Raw genomic sequence first — 19,566 nt, forward strand, 5'->3', positions numbered from 1 at the left:
AGGCAGTCTCCATGCCTGTTCCTCTTACAGTCTGTGCAGTCAACTTTTTGGCCTTGTAAAAAGGCACATCATTTGGGTCACTTAAGTACTATGACCTGAGCCATCTACATTGTATCTAATTCACTTTCCTCTCTCTGGAGCATTATTTTCTAACTCTGTAGTGAGACCTATTTTTTTTTCCAATGAAAAGCTAAATAGTGATTAGGAAAACTTAAGGAATATTGAGATTTCTCAGCCTGTTCAAGTACTAGAGCAGTGTTAATTTTTTCCTAACTTTGTTGGAAATGGATTACTTCTTAAGAAGAAATCTTATCACATATCCCATTGAAAACTGGTAAAAAATAGAGCCTATCTATGTCCAAAGTCCTAGAAGATGGTTCTCACCACTGGGATAAATGGATGAATGTGCTCCCTGGGATAGATCCAGGTTCTGTGGAGCTGAAACTAACACAGTATGGAAGGGAGGCCCTTTTTGAAAAAAGAATGTGAAATTGGGCTGGGTGCAGTGACTCACACCTGTAATCCCAGCGCTTTGGGAGACTGAGGCAGGCAGATCACAAGGTCAGGAGATCAAGACCATCCTGGCCAACATGGTGAAACCCTGTCTTTACTAAAAGTACAAAAAATTAGCTGGACATGGTGGCACGCACCTGTAATCCCAGCCACTCGGGAGGCTGAGGCAGGAGAATCATTTGAATGTGGGAGGTGGAGGTTGCAGCGAGCCGAGATTGCACCACTGCACTCCAGCCTGGCGACAGAGCAAGACAGCCTGACGACAGAGTGAGACTGTCTCAAAAATAAAAAGTGAAATTGAGACCACATATTTAGATATAAGGCCTTAGAAGATCCCTGAAGCTTAAGCCTCATTAGCTTCATGGCAGAACTTCCTTTGATCTTGATAATGATGGTGGTGGGGATGATGGGGGTGACTGTTAACACATTGAGCACTCATGCGTCAGGCATTGTTCCAAGCAGTTTTTATATATTAATCCTCGAAACAACCCAGGGCCCAGTAGCAGAGGTACAGAGAAGTCATGCCGAAGGTCACACAGTGGGAAGCAGAGTTGTTAGGAGAGGGAAGAAGGGCAGTATGGAAAAGAACACTAAACTGAGAGCAGAGGCCTTCATGAATGTCAGCTCTGCCACCCCTCTGTGGGGAACCTGGGGGGAAAATCACTTACCTTTGCATGGACGTCCTTGACTTCACCTGTAAAAAAGGAATATTGATGCATGTCATGACTCCTTGACTCTGTTGTTCCGAGATCGAGAGAATGTGTGAAGGTGCTTTGTGAAGGTAAAGTGCTTGGAAACGTGGTATATTACACAGCTTTCTCTTCCACCTCAATACTGTAGCTGAGGCTTAAAAATTCATTTAATTTTGCTTACTTTTCATTTCACTTCTCATGTGTCTAATTTATTTCTTGGACATGATTTTTGTTCTCAGGTTACTTGTCTGCAAGACTTTTTTGGTGATGACGATGTTTTTATTGCATGTGGACCAGAAAAATTCCGTTATGCCCAAGATGACTTTGTCCTGGATCATAGTGGTAAGGCAATTCTTCAGCTAATTCATTTTTCCATCTTTGTAACCCCTGAAATGAAGGCTTGGGATTTAGCCACTCAGTTCATGCATGTTAAGAAATCTGGCATGTTGAGGGAAGATAGCATTGGCAGTACTATTTTTGAACCAATGAAAATAAGGAATAACATGAAAGCATTTGCCTACTTGAAAGAAAGAAAGAAAGAAAGAAAAAGGAAGGGAAAGGAAGGGAAAGGAAGAAAAAAGAAAAGAAAGAAAGAAAGAAAAGAAAGAAAGAGAATAACCCAAAGCCTAATTCAAGTAGTTTTCACTTTTAGCAATTCAGTTCTCTCTCTTATTGCATTGTTTTGCCGCTGAAATGTTCCATGCTTTCCTTCAGAAAGGTGGTTGGCTATGCCAACTTAGATGCATGGATAGTGTTGAACATGAAACAATTGTCCATTTTTTTGTGATGTGTATGCATAAGGAAATCTATATTAAAAAGGAATAGATAAAAGGATAATAACTGTTAATGGTGATTATCTGAGGTGTCTTTCAACTTCATTGGGTTTTTTTGGTAGCAACTTGTTTGTTTTTTTTTAATTGAGACAGTGTCTCCTTTTGTCTCCCAGCCTGGAGTGCAGTGATACGATCACAGTTCACTGAAGCCTTGACTGTGCTCCTGGATTCAAGTAATCCTCCTGCCTCAGCCTCCTTAGTAGCTAGGATTAAAGACATAAGCCACCGTTCCTGGCTAATTTTTAAATTTTTTGTAGAGACAGGGTCTTGCTGTGTTGCCCAGGCTGGTCTTGAACTCCTGGCTTCAAGTGATCCTTGCACCTCAGCCTCCCAAAGTGCTGGGATACACACACACACACACACGCACACACACACACTTGCTTTGTTTATATACAGTCATGTACCATGTAAGGATGCTTTGGTCAATGATGGGCTGCATGTATGATTGTAGCACCATGAGGATTTTTACCATACCTTCTCTATGTTTAGATGCACAAATCCTTACCATTGTGTTATAGTTGCCTACAGTATTTGGTACAGTTACATGCTGTACAGGTTTGTAACCTAGGAGTGACAGACTATACCATATAGTCTGGGTGAGTACTGGGCTACACCACCTAGATTTGTGTAAGTTTACTCCATGATGTTCACACAATGAATAAATTGTCTAATAATGCACTTCTCAAATGTATCCTCGTAGTTAAGTAACATATGACTATATTTAGAAACAAAGCTATTTCATGGGTGAGATGAAAAAATCCCCTTTTCCTGACTTTGGCCAATATATGGAATTTTCAAGTAGTATTTGGCAATAATAATCTCAACTATTTCATGTATTATTGGTCCTGGGAATCTTGTTTTATCCTATTGTCTTAAATTGCTTTAAACCTATGACAGTAGTAGTGATTATTTTAGCTGATAGTAAAGTCAGCTTCCTCTTTAAATGAAGTAAAATCATACACACATCACATTTCAGAGGAGAGCGATCTTAGAGATACGGTGCTCCTCTTTAATTTTATAAATGAGGAAAGCTGGCTTTTAAAAAGGTAGACAGTAGACCACTTCTAGTTGTAGTGTTTCTGACAGTCCAGAATTAGAGAACTATACTACCAAACAAATAGAGTGATACCTAGGCTTTTAAAATTTTGCGAGGATACATTCTGTGGTACCAAACTTCCTTGTGTCATTCCTTCTTGTTTCACTATGTCAGTCATTCATGAGCTTGGGGGTCATTCAGCATCAATTTTTGTTTTTGTTTTTTCATCTCTGCCAAATTTGATGGTTTCTGTATTCTGTTGGACTGGCCCTATTTCAGGCTGGTGATACCACTGGAAAGTCCTTAATTATAGATAATGTTCTGTTATGTTATCTGTGCTAGTGCTCTCCCTCATTCCTGTGTGGTTAAGGTTAAATACGATAGGCATTTGTATATCATCTGTATTTTACATCTTTCTTAAATTTAGCTTTAGTTTCATAATATTTCTTTGATGTCAGTTGTCATTTTGAAAGCTGAGCCACTGAAACTAAATATGTTCTAGGTTATAAAGTTAATATACATAACAATAATATTTGTTGAGCCACTTACTCTGTATGTACAGGCATTGTACTCAGTGCTTCATGGGTATGTTATACATTGATTTAAGCTACTTGGGTCATTGGTAGTTTTTGTTGATGGTGATCAGGGCCTGCAATAGTTAGAAGTTGGTGAGAGCTATTGATTTCTTCCCTCTTGATCTCGAGTTACTTAACCTTCTGCAAAGTAGGGATCATAATGGCTATTTGATAAGGTTTTGTGAGGATTAAATGCGTTAATATATGTCATGCAGTTGAGAGTGTGCCTGTCACATGGTAATATGTGTCCACTGCTATCTTTGTTGTTGTTAATAATAATATTACACCAACACCATTATGTAGTAAAATTTTACAATGATTTTACAATGAGCAAGTCTCAGACCTAATTCTGCCACAGATACGTTTATTAGGAGGCAAAGATTTTTTTTTTAAAATCAGTTATTTAACTTGTGTTGTAATCTTAATGAAGTCCAAACTCTGTGCTTTTAGACTTCCGATAACATCTTGCGTTAAAGGCCCATTCAGAATCCATGGAATTCAGTTTACTTGATTTTAGTGAAGTAACTAAATCCTCGATTAATAGTTAGATACAGGATTGGTTCCAATTCGTAAACCTAGAATGTAGTTCTGCAGTTCTAGGTTGTTGGCTCTTGCTGCTCATATAAAGGAGTAGCAATGCATTTAAGATGTTTCTAATAATCCACACACACCTTTCAGCAGTCGAATACTTTTAACATCCACAATGCTAATTAGGCAAAAGTTGCTCCCTTTGTGTAAGGTTTTGATTAGAGTCTTTCAAATGCTAACTAGCCTCCCCTTGGGTGTATTTTCCTGATTAGTGTACTTCACTTGTCAGTTTACTGCCCCTCGGGTATAGACTAAAATTAATCCACATTTTAAACTTCCTGCATAAATTGAAGTATTTTAGAGTAAACTACTACAGACAGTATGTTATCTAATTTAACCCTTATAACAAGCCTATGATGCAAATTTTATTCTTATCCCAATTTCATTAGGAAAAAATAAATCAGGCTTACAGCCAAGGCCCCCTGGTTAACAAATGTCAAATCCATAGTTCATTCAAAATCTACACAACTTCAAAACCCATGTTCTTCATCATTCAAATTAGAAGTGATTACTTTAGTTATAATTACTTCTGGTATTGTAAATATTATTTTATTTGGTGATGTATGGAAAGAGCAGTTATTGTTTAAAGCTATTCAGCCAGGCACGGTGGTTCACGCCTGTAATCCCGGCATTTTGGGAGGTCGAGGCGAGCGGATTACCTGAGATCAGAAGTTCGAGACCAGCCTGGCCAACATGGTGAAACCCCATCTCTACTAAAAATACAGAAAATTAGCCGGGCGTGGTGGTGGGCGCCTGTAGTCCCAGCTACAGGCCAGAGGCTGAGACAGGAGAATCACTTGAACCTGGGAGGCAGAGGTTGCAGTGAGCCGATATCGCGCCACTGCACTTCAGCCTGGGCGACAGAGCAAGACTCCATCTCAAAAAAAAAAAAAAAAAAAAAAAAAAAGCTATTTTCCTCATTTTTGATGTTCCATACTTTGAGAAGATGGAACATAATTCAGGAGGGGGTTCATAAGTTAAGAGTCCCTTGCCCTTTTAAAATAAGGCAATCAAGAACTTGGAGAGCATAATAAAATTATAGTCTTTGCCTAGATTAGGCTGTGGATGTTTGTGTGTATCAAGTTAGGGCATTGGAATGTCTGTACTTAATTAGCTCCATCTGGAACAATGAGGTGATGTCCTAAAATGTGTAGCCTTGGCGGGGCATGGTGGCTCATGCCTGTAATCCCAGCACTTTGGGAGGCTGAGGCGGGTGTACTGCGTGAGGTCAGGAGTTTGACACCAGCCCGGCCAACATAGTGAAACCCCTTCTCTACTAAAAATACGAAAGATTATCTGAGCATGGTGGTGGGCACCTGTAATCCCAGCTACTTGGGAGGCTGAGGCAAGAGAATCGCTTGAATCTGGGAGGCAGAGGTTGCAGTGAGCCCAGATCGCGCCATTGCACTCCAGCCTGGGCAACAGGAGCGAAACTCTGTCTCGGGGGTTGGGGGGCGGTTGCGGGGGGAAGATGTGTAGCTTGGCTGAAGGTAAACTCAGGTGTACTTTTGGGACAACTGCTTTGTATGTTAAATTGTTTAACAATAATAGAGAAATTATCAAGTGATAGTTCTGGTCAGTAAACAATTACATCTAAATCTCATTTCGGTCGTTATTAAAACCAGATTTAGTTAATGCACTTTTGTTCTTTTCTAGAATGCCGTGTCCTGAAGTCATCTTATTCTCGATCCTCAGCTGTTAAGTATTCTGGATCCAAAAGCCCTGGGCCCTCTCGACGCAGCAAATCACCAGCTTCAGGTAGTTAGTGGAAAAGGAATAGATGGTCATAGCAGGAACAGATCATTTTCCTTCTGTTTTCTCTAATTTTTATGAATTAGTAATCTTTGCTGGGGTTGTATGCAGCCAAGTTCCAGAAAAACAGAGATGACATGACTTTTAAAACCAAAAGTTAAGTCTGTTTCCCCAAGTTATAATAATTCTCCTAAGAGACTTGTATAGTTTTGTTCTGACACATTTTCTTGGGAACAGCTTGATGATCTAGATTCTGCTGGTATTTACATAGAAGTGTTTCACATTTGGACCTCTGTATACTGCATTTTGAATTTTGTGCTCTATGATTGTGGATAATTATTTTCTTAACATTATCTCTTTTTTAAAAATCACATGCACACTCTCTACCCAGAAATGTATTTACTTGATATATTTCCACTGGCTTCTCCCTCATCAAATGGTACATTCATAGCAGTGATTATTGTTGAAAAGTAGTATTTTACTTATTTAAGAGTCAGACTTACCTGTAATAAAGTTTCTTGCAAGTCTTAAGCCTATAAATTTGTCATAATTTTTACGGGGCATTTTTAAACATTAAAAACATACATAAATATCTTCACGTATTGATTTTATGGGTTTGTTTGTAATAATTAAGAATAAGTCTGTTGATATCATTTCCCCTTAAGGAAAGAATTGTGAAAAAACCATGATTTTACAGGTGGTGAATCTAGAATATGTGAAAGTTGTATCAACAACAATAGCCTCGAGCATTAGACTTCATAAAAGACCAAGTTTTTCAGACATTCCACTATTCGCCCTTTCCCCTCTCAGCACCCCCCGACTTTCTGTAGGGCGGGTTGTTTTACTCTTTCTGAACACACATTTAGAGCTGCTGAATAACCACTCTCCTTACTGTCTTCTGCTCTGTGTATACTGCATGTGTACAGTAAAGCGGGGTGGCCACTACTCCAGTGCCTATTCTACAGCCAAATCCCCAGGTGAGCCATGACTATTGTGGCTTTGTTGCTCTGCTGGGTTTTTGTTTTTGTTTTTTGCCACTTTTCTGTTTCCTTTTGCTCCATTTCCATGAATGTATCTGGCTTATTCCAGTGCACATCTGTGTGGTATGAAATGCTTTGCATTGCACAAGACACTTTAGCCTCCTCTATTCATTAGAGAGCCGGTTATCATCAGAAGATTACCAAGTGCCTGTCTGTATAGTCAGGAATACAAAGCGATTGAGGAGGCACATTGCTGCAAGGGGTCCATCTTCTAGTTAATTTGGAGAAATGTTCTGTTACTGAAAAAGGCTAAAGTTTGTTGGTACTATGAAAATAGCCATAGAAGAAATTTTGGTCTTCTATGCTCACCCCCTCCCCACCCTGGGGTTAACAGTTTAGGAATCACTGAAATCTTAGAAGTACGTCATAATAGCATATGCCAGCGTAGGATTATGAAGTGTTTCTTACATATAGAGAGAGGCAACACTGCAATATTTCTAGTTGTCAAATATTTATTTTCCTAGAGTTATAGACTCAGCCTTTTCTCTCTAAAAATGTGACAGTTAACAATATGTGTATTTTTATCTGAAAATACCTCTGTTATTAACCTTATTTCAAATTGTATCATGCTTTCTGTAAAGTATCTTAAAACTGAGAAAGCTTAATATGGAGATGAGACTTGCATAAATACACTGACCTGGGTTAATCAAAGGGTAGATGTAGTTTTGGTGATAGCTTTACAGATGCTTGTAACATCAGTAAAAATAATTAAATAGCTGGGCATGGAGGTACCACCTGTGGTCCCATCTTCTCGGAGGCTGAGGCAGGAGGATCTCTCGAGGCCAGGAGTTTGAGGCTGTAATGAGCTGTGATGATAGTGCCTGTGAATAGCCACTGCACTCTAGCCTTGGCAATGTAGCAAGGCCCTGTCTCTTTTAAAAAAATTTTAATAAAAGGGAGAGTGGTTCAAGAATCGGGTATGATTAATTCAATTTTGTCCCCCTAAGGTCCAAAGAGAAAAATTAGCATATTGAACTAAAAACATGTCTCATAGCCATATTTGTCCTGCACACTAGTAGCTCCAGAAGATAGCCTAATAAATGTATACCTAACTCTTACCTTGAATTTATAATACTTAGAAACTGATGAAGGAAAATCATAGCATTCTAGTACACACAATTTTCAATTAAGTCCAAATTTGGATTTGAGTTAATAGAGTAAGCCTCAAACTCATCAAGTAAAAGTTGTAAGATTTTAAAACCACATTTTAGAGAGAAAATGATTTTTTTTATAAGAGATTAATTCAAAGTATGTTCGACACTTCAGCTATAGAAAACCAAAAGCCTGAGTCAATCACTGGGATTTGAGTGAATCTGAAGAAAGCTACTATATTTATCTGCATAATGCTTATCTGTATAGTGCTATATAATTCTTTCCACTTTCTACCACCATGAAGGACAGAATTTTGTCTTATTAAAAGCCATGGTACCCAGGAGTGTTTTTACAGATTACTTTAGCTATGGTGTGTCTGTTGCCATTTTTTAAATTCCATGGGACTAATGAAATTCAAACAGAGCTGGTAACTTTATGAACATAATACTGTACCTTTTCAGTCTTGGGACAGAGGTCCCAAGTGAAGTCTTGAGACCGCCTTGAGTGAAGTCTTCTGGTTGACTAAATCCTTCAACAAAACTCTATCAGAATAGCTAAATAATATGTAAAAAGCACATAGATATTAAGCTAGGTAACATAAATGGGTAAATGGTTACTGTTGCCCAGGCTGGAGTGCAGTGGTGTGATCTTGGCTCACTGCACCTCCGCCTCAGGGGTTCAAGCTATTCTCCTGCCTCAGCCTCCTGAGTAGCTGGGACTATAGGCATGCGCCACCATGCCTGGCTAATTTTTGTATTTTTAGTAGAGATCAGGTTTCACCATGTTGGCCAGGCTGGTCTCTAACTCCTGATACCAAGTGATCCACCAGCCTCAGCCTCCCAAAGTGCTGGGATTATAGATGTGAGCCACTGTGCCTGGCCATTATTTTAGAATTTTAGCTTCTGAATCTTTCTTGGTCTGCTAAGATAAAAAGTATTCAAAGAAAACAAAACAAAACAAAACAAAACCCCCAAGTTTATTTCTTTCCTTAGAGTTGAGGGGAGGGGGATAAAATTTCAGGAGTGAAAATCCAGGGGTGTAGCGGAAGAGTGGAAGCATGAGGCAGGTGCTGGCTGGTGGTGGCACATCTTCCGCTTGCGGCAGCAACGGAAGTTGCAGGGGGAGAGGGCATGACGTGGTGCTGTCCAGGGTCCCCATTAGCCTCTCCGGAACTGGAGAAATGTGCAAATAAGTGAAATTAAGAACAACTCATTCAAGCACATTGTTTAGAACCTAACAAATGCTATAAAAACTTAGAGGACTATATGTGATTAGTAGTATCTCTCTAGGATGAGTTATTTTGGTGAAAATATAGACATGTAGTTATTGACATCAGTTAAATCCCTGGCAGTGAGTTTTGTTAAGAAACTAGGCCTGGGCAGGGGATGTATTTTAGGGAGACTGATCTACTGCAGAGATCGCTATCTGCCGGAACTGCTTTTTCTCCTTCACTCCCTTTCCTACAATCATTCCAAGGTAGCCTTTGCTATCAGTGTGGGATTGGAATACCAGTGAACACTAACAGTGCATACTGATTAGAAGCTGGTGACCTGTGCAGATTGCTGTGTGAGAGGGAGAAAATACCAGGAAAAAAAAAAAAAAAAAAGGGAAAAAAAGGAAAATTTAGTTTCAGCTCACGGCAAGCTTACTAGTTTATTGCCGGCCATAATCTCTATTTTGTGTGAATTCCATTGAAAAAGATTTTTTTAAACACTATTTTTTAGCGCAGTTTTAGGTTCACAGCCAAAGGTACATATTTCCTGTGTACTTCCTTGCCCGCAGACTTGTGTAACAACTTCTATTATTCACATCCCCAATTACAGTGCTGCATTTGTTACAGTTGATGAGCCTGCATTGAAATCCCCTTAGCACCCGAGAGCCATAGTTTACATTGAGGTTCATTCTTGGTGTTGTATGTTTTCTGGGTTTGGACAAGTTTGTAACGACATATATTCACCATTACAGTATCATACAGTTTCACTGCCCTAAAAACCCTTTGTGCTCTACCTTTTAAAGAAGTTTTTTAGAAGAAATAACATTAATTGAAATTTAACTTGATTGAGAAATAACCAGGGCTGTTGAATACTCTTAAATATTTTTAATTGTACAGTTAATTGTGTTACACTTGTATTCTAAGTACCCACATGTATTTGTTAATAAAATCTAGATCACTGACTGTTATTTTTGAATGAGGGTTTTGAGTCAGAAAAATTAAAGTTTTGGAAACTTAAAAATAACTGAAAAAAGTTCTCATTTTTACTGAAATTTTAAAATGAGCAGTACAATAAATATGACTTCATAAACCAAGATGTTCCTGTTTACAGGTGATTCTTGTAATCATTCGTACTCATTGATCCACAATTTCTGCCTCTGCTCAAGGACTGGTACTCATTTTTTTTGAGTCACCTATTCAGGACCTTTACCTGTGCATTTGTTTTTTTATACTTATTAGCGTGATTTAAAATAATAGTTGTCGCTCTCTCATTTTTTTTTTTTTTAAGAATAAAAAGCAAGTGAGCATCTCTTTTCTTTCCAAAAAGATGAATGACACTTTTCATCTACTTTGGGCAACAACTTTGAAGATTTATAATCAAACGGATTATAAATACTCTATTTAGAGGAGAAAAACATATATCAATACTAGATGTTAACTACTAGTTTTGTGAAATTACTGCAGAAATAGATTCTAATGATACAATCAGGCATAAGCAAAAGTCATACTGAAATGTTTGACCAGAATTCTGTAGTATAGAATCTGCAAACAAATCTTTCCTAGGGGAGAGGTTTCAAAGTTTTCAAAAACTGAACACTTTTTTCGGTTATTTTTTAAATTTCCAAATTTAATTTTCTGGGGGAAAGGTTCATTTGCAGATTCTATACTACATAATTCTAGCATAGGATCTAAATCTAGCTTTCAGCCAAAGAAGTGTATGGAGGTTTAGAGCAGATGTATAGAAAACTACCAAGATTTGTGGACAAATTGGGGAGGATAAGCTGTGTAGAAAAGAAAATGGAAGGAATTAGAAATAAGTGGTCTAGATAAAAAAGGTTGAAGAATGTTTTTCACAGACTTTGAGCAAATAAGTAGGAATTACAGGGAAAACTACCAGTAGATTTTCCCTTTTCATTAAGAAAATACTTAGAAAATGTGTTTGTATTATGGTGTAATTGATTTGGGAGAGCCACACAAACTTCTTGGTTATCCAAACTTCTTGGTTATGTTGGTATGCACCAAGATAGTGGATATTGAACAGCCTTCATAGTAAACCATTACAAATATAACAGCCATCTCTACCTTTGCTGGCAGGCAGGATACATGGAAAAGTTCTCGTTCACATCACTAATTCCATAATGTCTTCTGTATTTGTTTATATAGCTGTTGGAAAACTACTATTGAAAATAGTTCTAGTTTCACTCTTTGATTTTTTTTTTTTTTGTCTGTAATGCAATAAGATACATTCTTTTTGCTTTTTGCTGATTTGCCGTCTGCTTTGAGCTGAAAATGAGTTGAAGCTTCATTGGACCTATATTGTGCATGCACCTAGTGTATTTATACAGTCTGGTTATTGTGGGTTTTAATGGGACTTCTGTCTTCTTTGTTGTCTCATGGGCAGTTAATGGAACTCCCAGCAGCCAACTTTCTACTCCTAAATCTACGAAATCCTCCAGTTCCTCTCCAACTAGTCCAGGAAGTTTCAGAGGATTAAAGGTATGAAATAGGATATGTGGCATATTTGTGTGATTTTGTTATTTTGAGTTTCATAGTTTAGCAGTTTAATTTGTTTAGGGGCTTGGGTACAGTAACAAATTAAAAAGAGTTTAGGATTTGGAACCTGGTAGATTTGACTTCGAATCCTGTGTACTGCTGTAATTTTGACCAACTCGCTTAACTCCTCTGAGCTGAAGTGTTTCTCATCTCTAAAATGGGAACATGGGGTTATAGTGTTCTTATTTTAGAGATGAACATAATGTGGTAAAGTATAATAAATAGTAGTTTTCCAATTATTATCAAAATGATTTGCAGCGGTAAAGCCTTGGAGAACATCATGATTCTTTAAAAAATCTTCTTTTGAGTCATGACTTTAATATTGCTAACATAATTTGAGTTTGTCAAAAGCCTAAAATGAAGTGAAATACTAGCATAATGTTTATACTCAGTGATAACACAAGGAAAATATGGTCATCTTTAGTGAGGAACTTAGAAACAATCTTAGCTATTGACTATGATGTCCTAAAAATATAAGCAGTAACAATATGATTAGCAGTTGGTTTAATAGACAGTTATCTAGTAGAGATGAGCAAAACCAATTGTGCAAAATTTCAACAAGTTTTATTTGATTTAGTAGTTCCTAAATATATATATTAGTAATAATATATTAGTAATTACAACTATAGCTTCAGGACAGGACAGCTAACCATTTCAAGGAAATACATGTTAATATTCTGTGCACACACCTCCTACTTCACAGATGCATGCATACTTGTGCAGGATCACTCACATTTGTGAAGATTAATGGAATTTTAAAGACATAATAAATTGTGTTATTGCTGAGACATTAAGTAAAATTGTTCCTTCTATGCTAGGTGTATCGTAATTATTATAGTAACCCCAGCATTTAGCACACAGTAAATGCTCAAGGATTACTTATTCACACCAAGAGGAATGAAGACTAATTTGTTCATTAAGGGAAATGTTGATTACTGGTCAAGATTGAAGATAAGATTATAAGTAAGATAAAGAACAGTCATCTTTCCAGAACCACCCCCTGTTCTCCACCACTGTGCCTGAGGCCTGTGGGCTTTGCTAACAGCTGTGATACCTCCTCTGGGTTTTCTTTTTCTTATTTGTAAAACAAGGACTTTTGATTTTAAATGAGCTCTAAAATGCTAGGAATATAGTTCTGTTAACTTGCGGAAAAACCTAACTAAAAGGCTAGGAAGTGTATTTTTTGCCCTTTTACTTCAATGCTGATGTAAAACCACCGAATTTTACATTAAACAGGAGTAACTAATGTCTCTGCCACACTGATTCAGCTTTTAGGCCACAATCCCAAAGCTCTCTAACTACTGCCTATTCTCATGGGTCCTGCCTTATGGAAATTTCATCTCATTACAGTTCCCATAATCTGTAGTATATATTATCATTGGGATGAAAACCTGCTTTTTAAATAGTGCAATTTAGTCAGGTTACTTTACTGTACCAAATACCCTAATTTTGATGTCATTGCAAGGCACCAACTTATTTTTTTCTATTCAATGGCATGACAGATGAGGAATTACAGATAATTACCGTGTGTTAGCACTATGCGTTTCCCTTCCCTTCATTTAAAATCGCTTATTAAGATCAGTTAAGAGGGAATGTCTGAGAATGGAGGATTGTTTTTCATGGGCAGGAACTCGTTACCACTATTTATCCTAGTTAGATGCTTTAATGGCCTTGGGGGATAGATAATCTTTTTCCAGAGAATCAGAGAATTGATAAAAGCAAGCAGACCGAGCCAGGACAGCATGTGCAGGAGCTGACAGTCTCTCTAGCTGCCAGGACACAGCTTTTGGCATTGCTGGTTTTTTTACTACCTGGATTTTATTCACTGGGGAACTAAATAAGGTTAAGGGTAAGCAGAATTTGATGTTCTGTTACAGTTTTTCCCTCTTTGTATCCATGTCTGGGAATTATTTTAATATTTTGGTGGGGGCATTGAAAGAACTGAAAATGAAAATAGGATGATATGTTTAATCTCTGATCATGGATTGTTAGTGGCCCTTTGGTTTGCTCATTAAGAAAGATATAAAAAATAGACAATCTACCTTGCTCTCCACAAAAAGTACTCGTAGTTTTCTTAGTACTCTTATGAGGAAGATGATTCTGCTAAGACTGTGTTCTTTGAGGGGCTGGACAAAAGCCAGTAGCAGAAGCAAAGCTTTCTTCAACTTGTGAATAATTTTTTTTTGCAGATGATCATGTAAGAAATAGGGTGGCAACCAAGTAATTAAGGTTCTTTAAACCTAAAACTGAAAGACGTTAGGACAACTGAGAGTTAGTGGTATCTTGATTATATATTTGTTTTGTTCAAGTAGTGTTAAAGAAAAAACACTAATTATTCCAGATACTTGTTAAAGACTATAAGGGAGACTTTATTCAAAGAGTGGGGGTGGTCCCTGGCACGTGGTATAGAGACCACTGTAGTAAAGCCTTGCAGGGAGGAAAAGAGGAAATCCAGCTCCAGCAAGGAAAAGTGGGGATTTATAACGAAGGAGCAGGGTAGGAATCAGCAGATGGAAGAGTATTAGAGGAACCATCCAGCCTAAGAGGCTTCCGGCTCCACTGACTTGATAGGCTTATTGCTGAAGGCAGGCTGGGCTGATCTGACATCAGAGTCAGACAGCAAGTACAGGGGATTTTCCCTAAACTGACTTAACAGAATCTTGCTCAGACCTCAGCCTGGATTCTGCAGGGACAGGGAGGGAAACCCAAGGTTGGGCCTAGTCAAGCAGAGGACTCGGAGGAACCTGACTAAAGTTTTGGTCATAAAAGAGTTTTTGTCAGTAGTTACCTAAAACCATAGAGTGTAAAAACTGGAAGTAGTTTCAAACCTTGTTTAGTTGTCAAGATAGAGAAACTGACTTTTTTTTTTATTTTTTGTTTGTGTTTTTTGTTTGTTTGGTTTTTGAGTCGCCCAGGCTGGAGTGCAGTGGTGCGATCTTGGCTCACTGCAACCTCCGCCTTCCGGGTTCAAGTGATTCTCTTGTCTCAGCCTCCTGAGTAACACATTTGCTCCACATGAGAAAGGGTTGAGAGATTGGGAGGGGAATAGGGAGGGGGGAGGTGTGGGAAGAAGAGGGAGGAAATCCTGGGGTTAGGGAGGAGGCTGGGTGAATGGGGTGGAAAGACAGAGAAAAATACCTGGTGGCAACTTTTCCTGAGAGGCTTGGGGGAAAAGCATGCTAATAGGTATCTAATGGGAGTTTCTTGAAAGTAAAACTGTCTACACTGTGCCCATTATTTTCACCTAACCCCATAAAGCTTTAGTAAAATCACAGAGTTCACAATAACTTAGGGTTTTTGGTTTTCTTTGGAAGACAGTACTCAGTGGAGCTGAGTATTGTCAAGATTGGTATAGATTGGAATTAGCATAGTCCAGGTTCAGCAGATACATGGGTTACAGGGATGTGGGATGAGGTTCTGTGGTGGGCCTGTGATGAAGTCACACTGTGGGTCTCGTGGCATAGCTGGGTGTTGAGCCCACGCTCATAAACACAACCAGCCCCAAGGACGCGGTGGGAAAGCAAGACCAGTCTTCTTAAATGATTGGAAACAACATGATCAGACCAAAAGTTGGTAAAATTAGTTATTAAAGGATAAGGCCACCCAGCAGGTCCCTGTTAGGCCTCTTCCCCAGAACCTAACTCCTAGGTATTATAACTTGGCTTTGCTTCTGTTTGAACTTACGGAATCTGGTTTTCCTGATGGTCAGGGCTGTTCCTGGTGATGGTCACCTAGGGAGGAGGCATTTCTGCAGGCCACACACAGCCTCTCTCACCTCAATGGCTCCAGGCTGCCTCCCACAGCCTGGAACATGGGGAGCCCAGGGACTTCTGAAGTAAGGACAGTTCACGCCAAGTTATACTATGCCTTTGTTACGAGGCTACAAAGCTCCTTGAGACTCTGGTTTATTTTCCTTTTGTCCTCTAATGCTTAAAGTTTTTTTGTGATTATTCCGAGCTATTCTAGTTAAGCTGAGGGTTATCAAGACAAAAGTCTTGGTCTACTTGGGCCAGATTATTAAGGTGGGAACGGTGCCCCCTGGTGTGCAGCTACACCAGGTTATTCTGGCAAGGCACGGTGACTCACGCCTTTAATCCCAGCACTTTGGGAGACCTGAGCTCCCTCCCTCCTTTGCTGCCTCCTCCATTTGGAAACGGACACAGGATGGTGATCAAAAGCATGTGAAATGTGACAGCCCTTTTAGAATTTGTCTGGCGGGGTTTCTGGTGGTACCAGAAGACTCCAAGCAGGTAAATCTATTAAAACATTTAGGGCCAGGTGTGGTGGCTCATGCCTGTGATCCCAGCACTTTGGGAGGCCAGGGTGGTCGGATCACGAGTTCAGGGGCTCAAGACCAGCCTGGCTAACATGGCGAAACCCCATCTCTACTAAAAATACAAAAATTAACCAGGCATGGTGGCGGGTGCCTGTAATCCCAGCTACTCGGGAGGCTGAGGCAGGAGAATCCCTTGAACCCGGGAGGCAGAGGTTGCAGTGAGCCGAGATCCTGCCACTTCACTCCGGCCTGGGCTACAGGGCAGGACTCCGACTTAAAATTAAAAATGGGAAAAAAAGCACGTGAAGTCCAAGTGCCTGGGTTTGATCTTGGCATGGTCACTTTTAAGCTGTTTTACGTTGGGCAAGTCACATCACCCCTATCTGTGAAAAAAGGGATTAATAGGACCTGCCGCACAGGATTGAGATTGATTAAATATGGAGAAAGCAGTTAGGATGGCCTTGTTATTCTTTCTTACCATAAACCTTGGCATTTCCAGGTTCCATTTTCACATAAAGGCAGTTTCACTTACAAAAAACTAACATGCAGTGGTATACAAGGAGGAAAGAGAAAGTGAGAGAAGTCAGACTCCAGATTTTATTACCTCCTCTGCTTTTCTATCACCAGCTTTTCCTCTCAACTCTCCCTTCATCTCTGCTTTCCTGCCCTCTTCACATATTCCAACCCTATCAGTAATCTATAAATGACTCTGTTAGAAACAGGTTATCCCACCTGGGAGGCTGAGGTGGGAGAATTGCTTGAATTCAGGAGGCGGAGGTTGCAGTGAGCCGAGATCACACCACTGCACTCCAGCCTGGGCAACAGAGCGAGACTCTGTCTCCAGGAAAAAAAAAAAAAGGTTTTTCCCGCAAGGCACGGTGGCTCACGCCTTTAATCCCAGCACTTTGGGAGGCCAAGGTGGGTGGATCACCCGAGGTCAGGAGTTTGAGACCAGCCTGGGCAAAATGGTGAAATCCTGTCTCTACTAAAAATAAAAAGCTTTGCTGGGTGTGGTGGCATGTGCCCCTGCCCATAGTGCCCGTAGTGCCAGCTATTTGGGAGGCTGAGGCAGGAGAATCACTTGAACCCAGGAGGCAGAGGTGGCAGTGAGCCGAGATCGCGCCATTGCACTCCAGCCTGGGTGACAAGAATGAGACTCTGTCTCAAAAAAAAAAAAAAAAAAAAAAGGAAAAAGGTTATCCCAAAACTTAACAGCTTAAAACAAAAGTAAAAAATTGATTTTCTCACACAGCTCTGATGGGTCAGAAATTCAGGAGCAGCTTCACTGGGTGGTTCTGGCTCAAGATCTTTCATGAGGTTGCAGTCAAGATGCGTCCCAGGCCGGAGCTGCCTGAAGGCTTGGCTGGGAATGGAGGATCCCCCTCTGTGGTCACTCATTCACTTGCTGGCAAGCTGGTGCTGGCTGTTGGCAGGAGGCCTCGGTTACTCGCCATGTGGACCTCTCCATAAGTTGGCTTGAGTTTCCTCAGAACACTGCAGGTGGCTTTCCCCAGAACCCAGTGATAGAGAGAGAGAGAGTGCCATACAGAAGCTGTCCATTCTGTGACTTAACCTTGGAAGCCAGACCCCGTATCTTCCATAATATCTTGGTGGTCACACACCAGCCCAACTCAGCATGGGGAGATTGATCACAAGGGCATGAAAAACAGGAGGTGGGGCTCACGAGGGCTATTGTGGAGTCTGGCAGTCACACTAGCCTTCTCTCCATTTTTGTCTCTTTATCAGCCACTCAGAATTTCTGCCCTGGGCTGCTCCGGCTTCCTCATCCTGTCCTTTCCAACCTTCCTGTCCATCCTCTTTTTTGAGGGCTGCCAGAGTCTCACCCCATCAATTTTATTGCTTTGTTCTCCTTCCAGTCCTTTTGTTCCTCAGACTGATGACTCCTTACTCATTCTTTTTCGTCCTCTTCAAATCCTAGAATCCCACCCCAGCGGACATCGTTTGCTGCTTTTAATGCGCTCGTCTTCCTGATTCTCCATTTTTCTGCTTGACCCCAGCCTATGATCTTCTGTTCCCTCTGTGCAAGTTCCTCGGAGTCTCTTCAATCTAGCTGATAACTTTTCCCATAGGAATATTTGCTATGCTTAAATCACAGCATTTTCTTTGGGACAGATAGGCAATAAAGAGTAGTAAATGTGTCATCAGCTGCCAGATGGATGAAGAAAGCATTTCCCTGAACTTTAATTCATCATTCACGTTCCAGTTTAAGACTTTTAAGGCAGTAGTAACTTAAGGCTTCAGAGTCACAGCACATCTGTGGACACTGAGGGATAAAATGTTTCGTGTTTTGATGCTGAAGTGTATGCCTGGAGGCTGTCTGCTGTGAGCATTCTTGCCGGTTGAAAGAAGGAGGAAAAAAGTACATGTGAAACATTATCCAACATCTTGAGATTATGAACTGTCTGATGTGCTGATATTTTATCTGATGATGTCTCCTGGGTCTGCTAGTGGTGAAAGATTTTCCAGATTTGTGAAGTGTGATGAAAGGGCTGGTAGTATCTCATCCTGATTGGCAGAGCTAAAATGTAACTCTTCGACCTTCTGAACTTGAACACTTCTTTTCGAAGCTGTGAAATGTAAATCCACAGTAGCTGCTGACCTTAGACATTTTTGCTTTTCCCGGGAGCTTTGGCTTTTCTTTTGTAATTAAGACTAGTTGATAACCTTCAGTACTAAGAAACTGACCACTTCTCATTACCCCAGAGATGGGTAGTGACTTCATCTTTCCATGTAATTGATTTTGGAGAATAAAAACCAAAAGAGGGGCTAAGCAGTTTTGAAGTGCCCTAACAAAATAAGTCATAACGCATCTCAGACTTTGAGGACAGTTGAGTTGCTAGTGAAATCTGGTGCATTTGGGAAGTAAATGGCTCACCTGGGCTGAAGCCCATCTTTCTGAGGATGCAGGGAGGATTTACCAAGTAAATAAGTGTATAAATAGGATCAATTGTAAGAATTTCAGTTGAATGCAACCGGCACGTGTTAAACTTAAATGCCCCATTATTCATAAAAGTGGGCCCAGAAATTCTTCTTGGTAGTGCATTATAGGTAATTGGAGGGAGTTAAAGACTTAGAGATTGTTGGCCGGGCGCGGTGGCTCAAGTCGGTAATCTCAGCACTTTGGGAGGCTGAGACAGGCGGATCACGAGGTCAAGAGATCGAGACCATCCTGGCTAACACGATGAAACCTCGTCTCTACTAAAAAAATACAAAAAACTAGCTGGGTGAGGTGATGGGCGCCTGTAGTCCCAGCTACTCGGGAGGCTGAGGCAGGAGAATGGCGTGAACCCGGGAGGCGGAGCTTGCAGTGAGCTGAGATCCGGCCACTGCACTCCAGCCTGGGTGACAGAGCGAGACTCCGTCTCAAAAAAAAAAAAAAAAA

The 19,566-nt window shown here is 40.1% G+C and overlaps 1 protein-coding gene and 1 non-coding gene across 6 annotated transcripts in view; both read left to right on the forward strand.

Annotated features, from left to right (window-relative positions):
- The window catches only part of DCLK2 (doublecortin like kinase 2), a 178,269-nt gene that overhangs the window by 115,421 nt on the left and 43,282 nt on the right, over window positions 1-19,566 (forward strand). For 3 of the 5 annotated variants that reach the window (XR_003119558.1, XM_025386573.1, XM_025386574.1), the window contains exons 3-5: window positions 1,445-1,547; window positions 5,894-5,995; window positions 11,736-11,830. Coding sequence is in view for 4 of the 5 variants with exons in the window: in XM_025386573.1 (XP_025242358.1) it covers window positions 1,445-1,547; window positions 5,894-5,995; window positions 11,736-11,830 (300 nt within the window). In the remaining variant the exon portion in view is untranslated. Of the gene's footprint in view, window positions 1-1,444; window positions 1,548-5,893; window positions 5,996-6,915; window positions 6,967-11,735; window positions 11,831-19,566 lie in introns of all 5 variants that reach the window. The other 2 variants (XM_025386569.1, XM_025386572.1) reach the window with 1 other exon arrangement.
- On the forward strand, window positions 16,072-16,134 carry LOC112625595. Its single transcript, XR_003119679.1, has one exon. It is a non-coding gene; the product is annotated as a U7 small nuclear RNA (small nuclear RNA).

The sequence above is a fragment of the Theropithecus gelada genome, chromosome 5, assembly GCF_003255815.1.
Source record: "Theropithecus gelada isolate Dixy chromosome 5, Tgel_1.0, whole genome shotgun sequence".
NCBI lineage: Eukaryota > Metazoa > Chordata > Mammalia > Primates > Cercopithecidae > Theropithecus > Theropithecus gelada.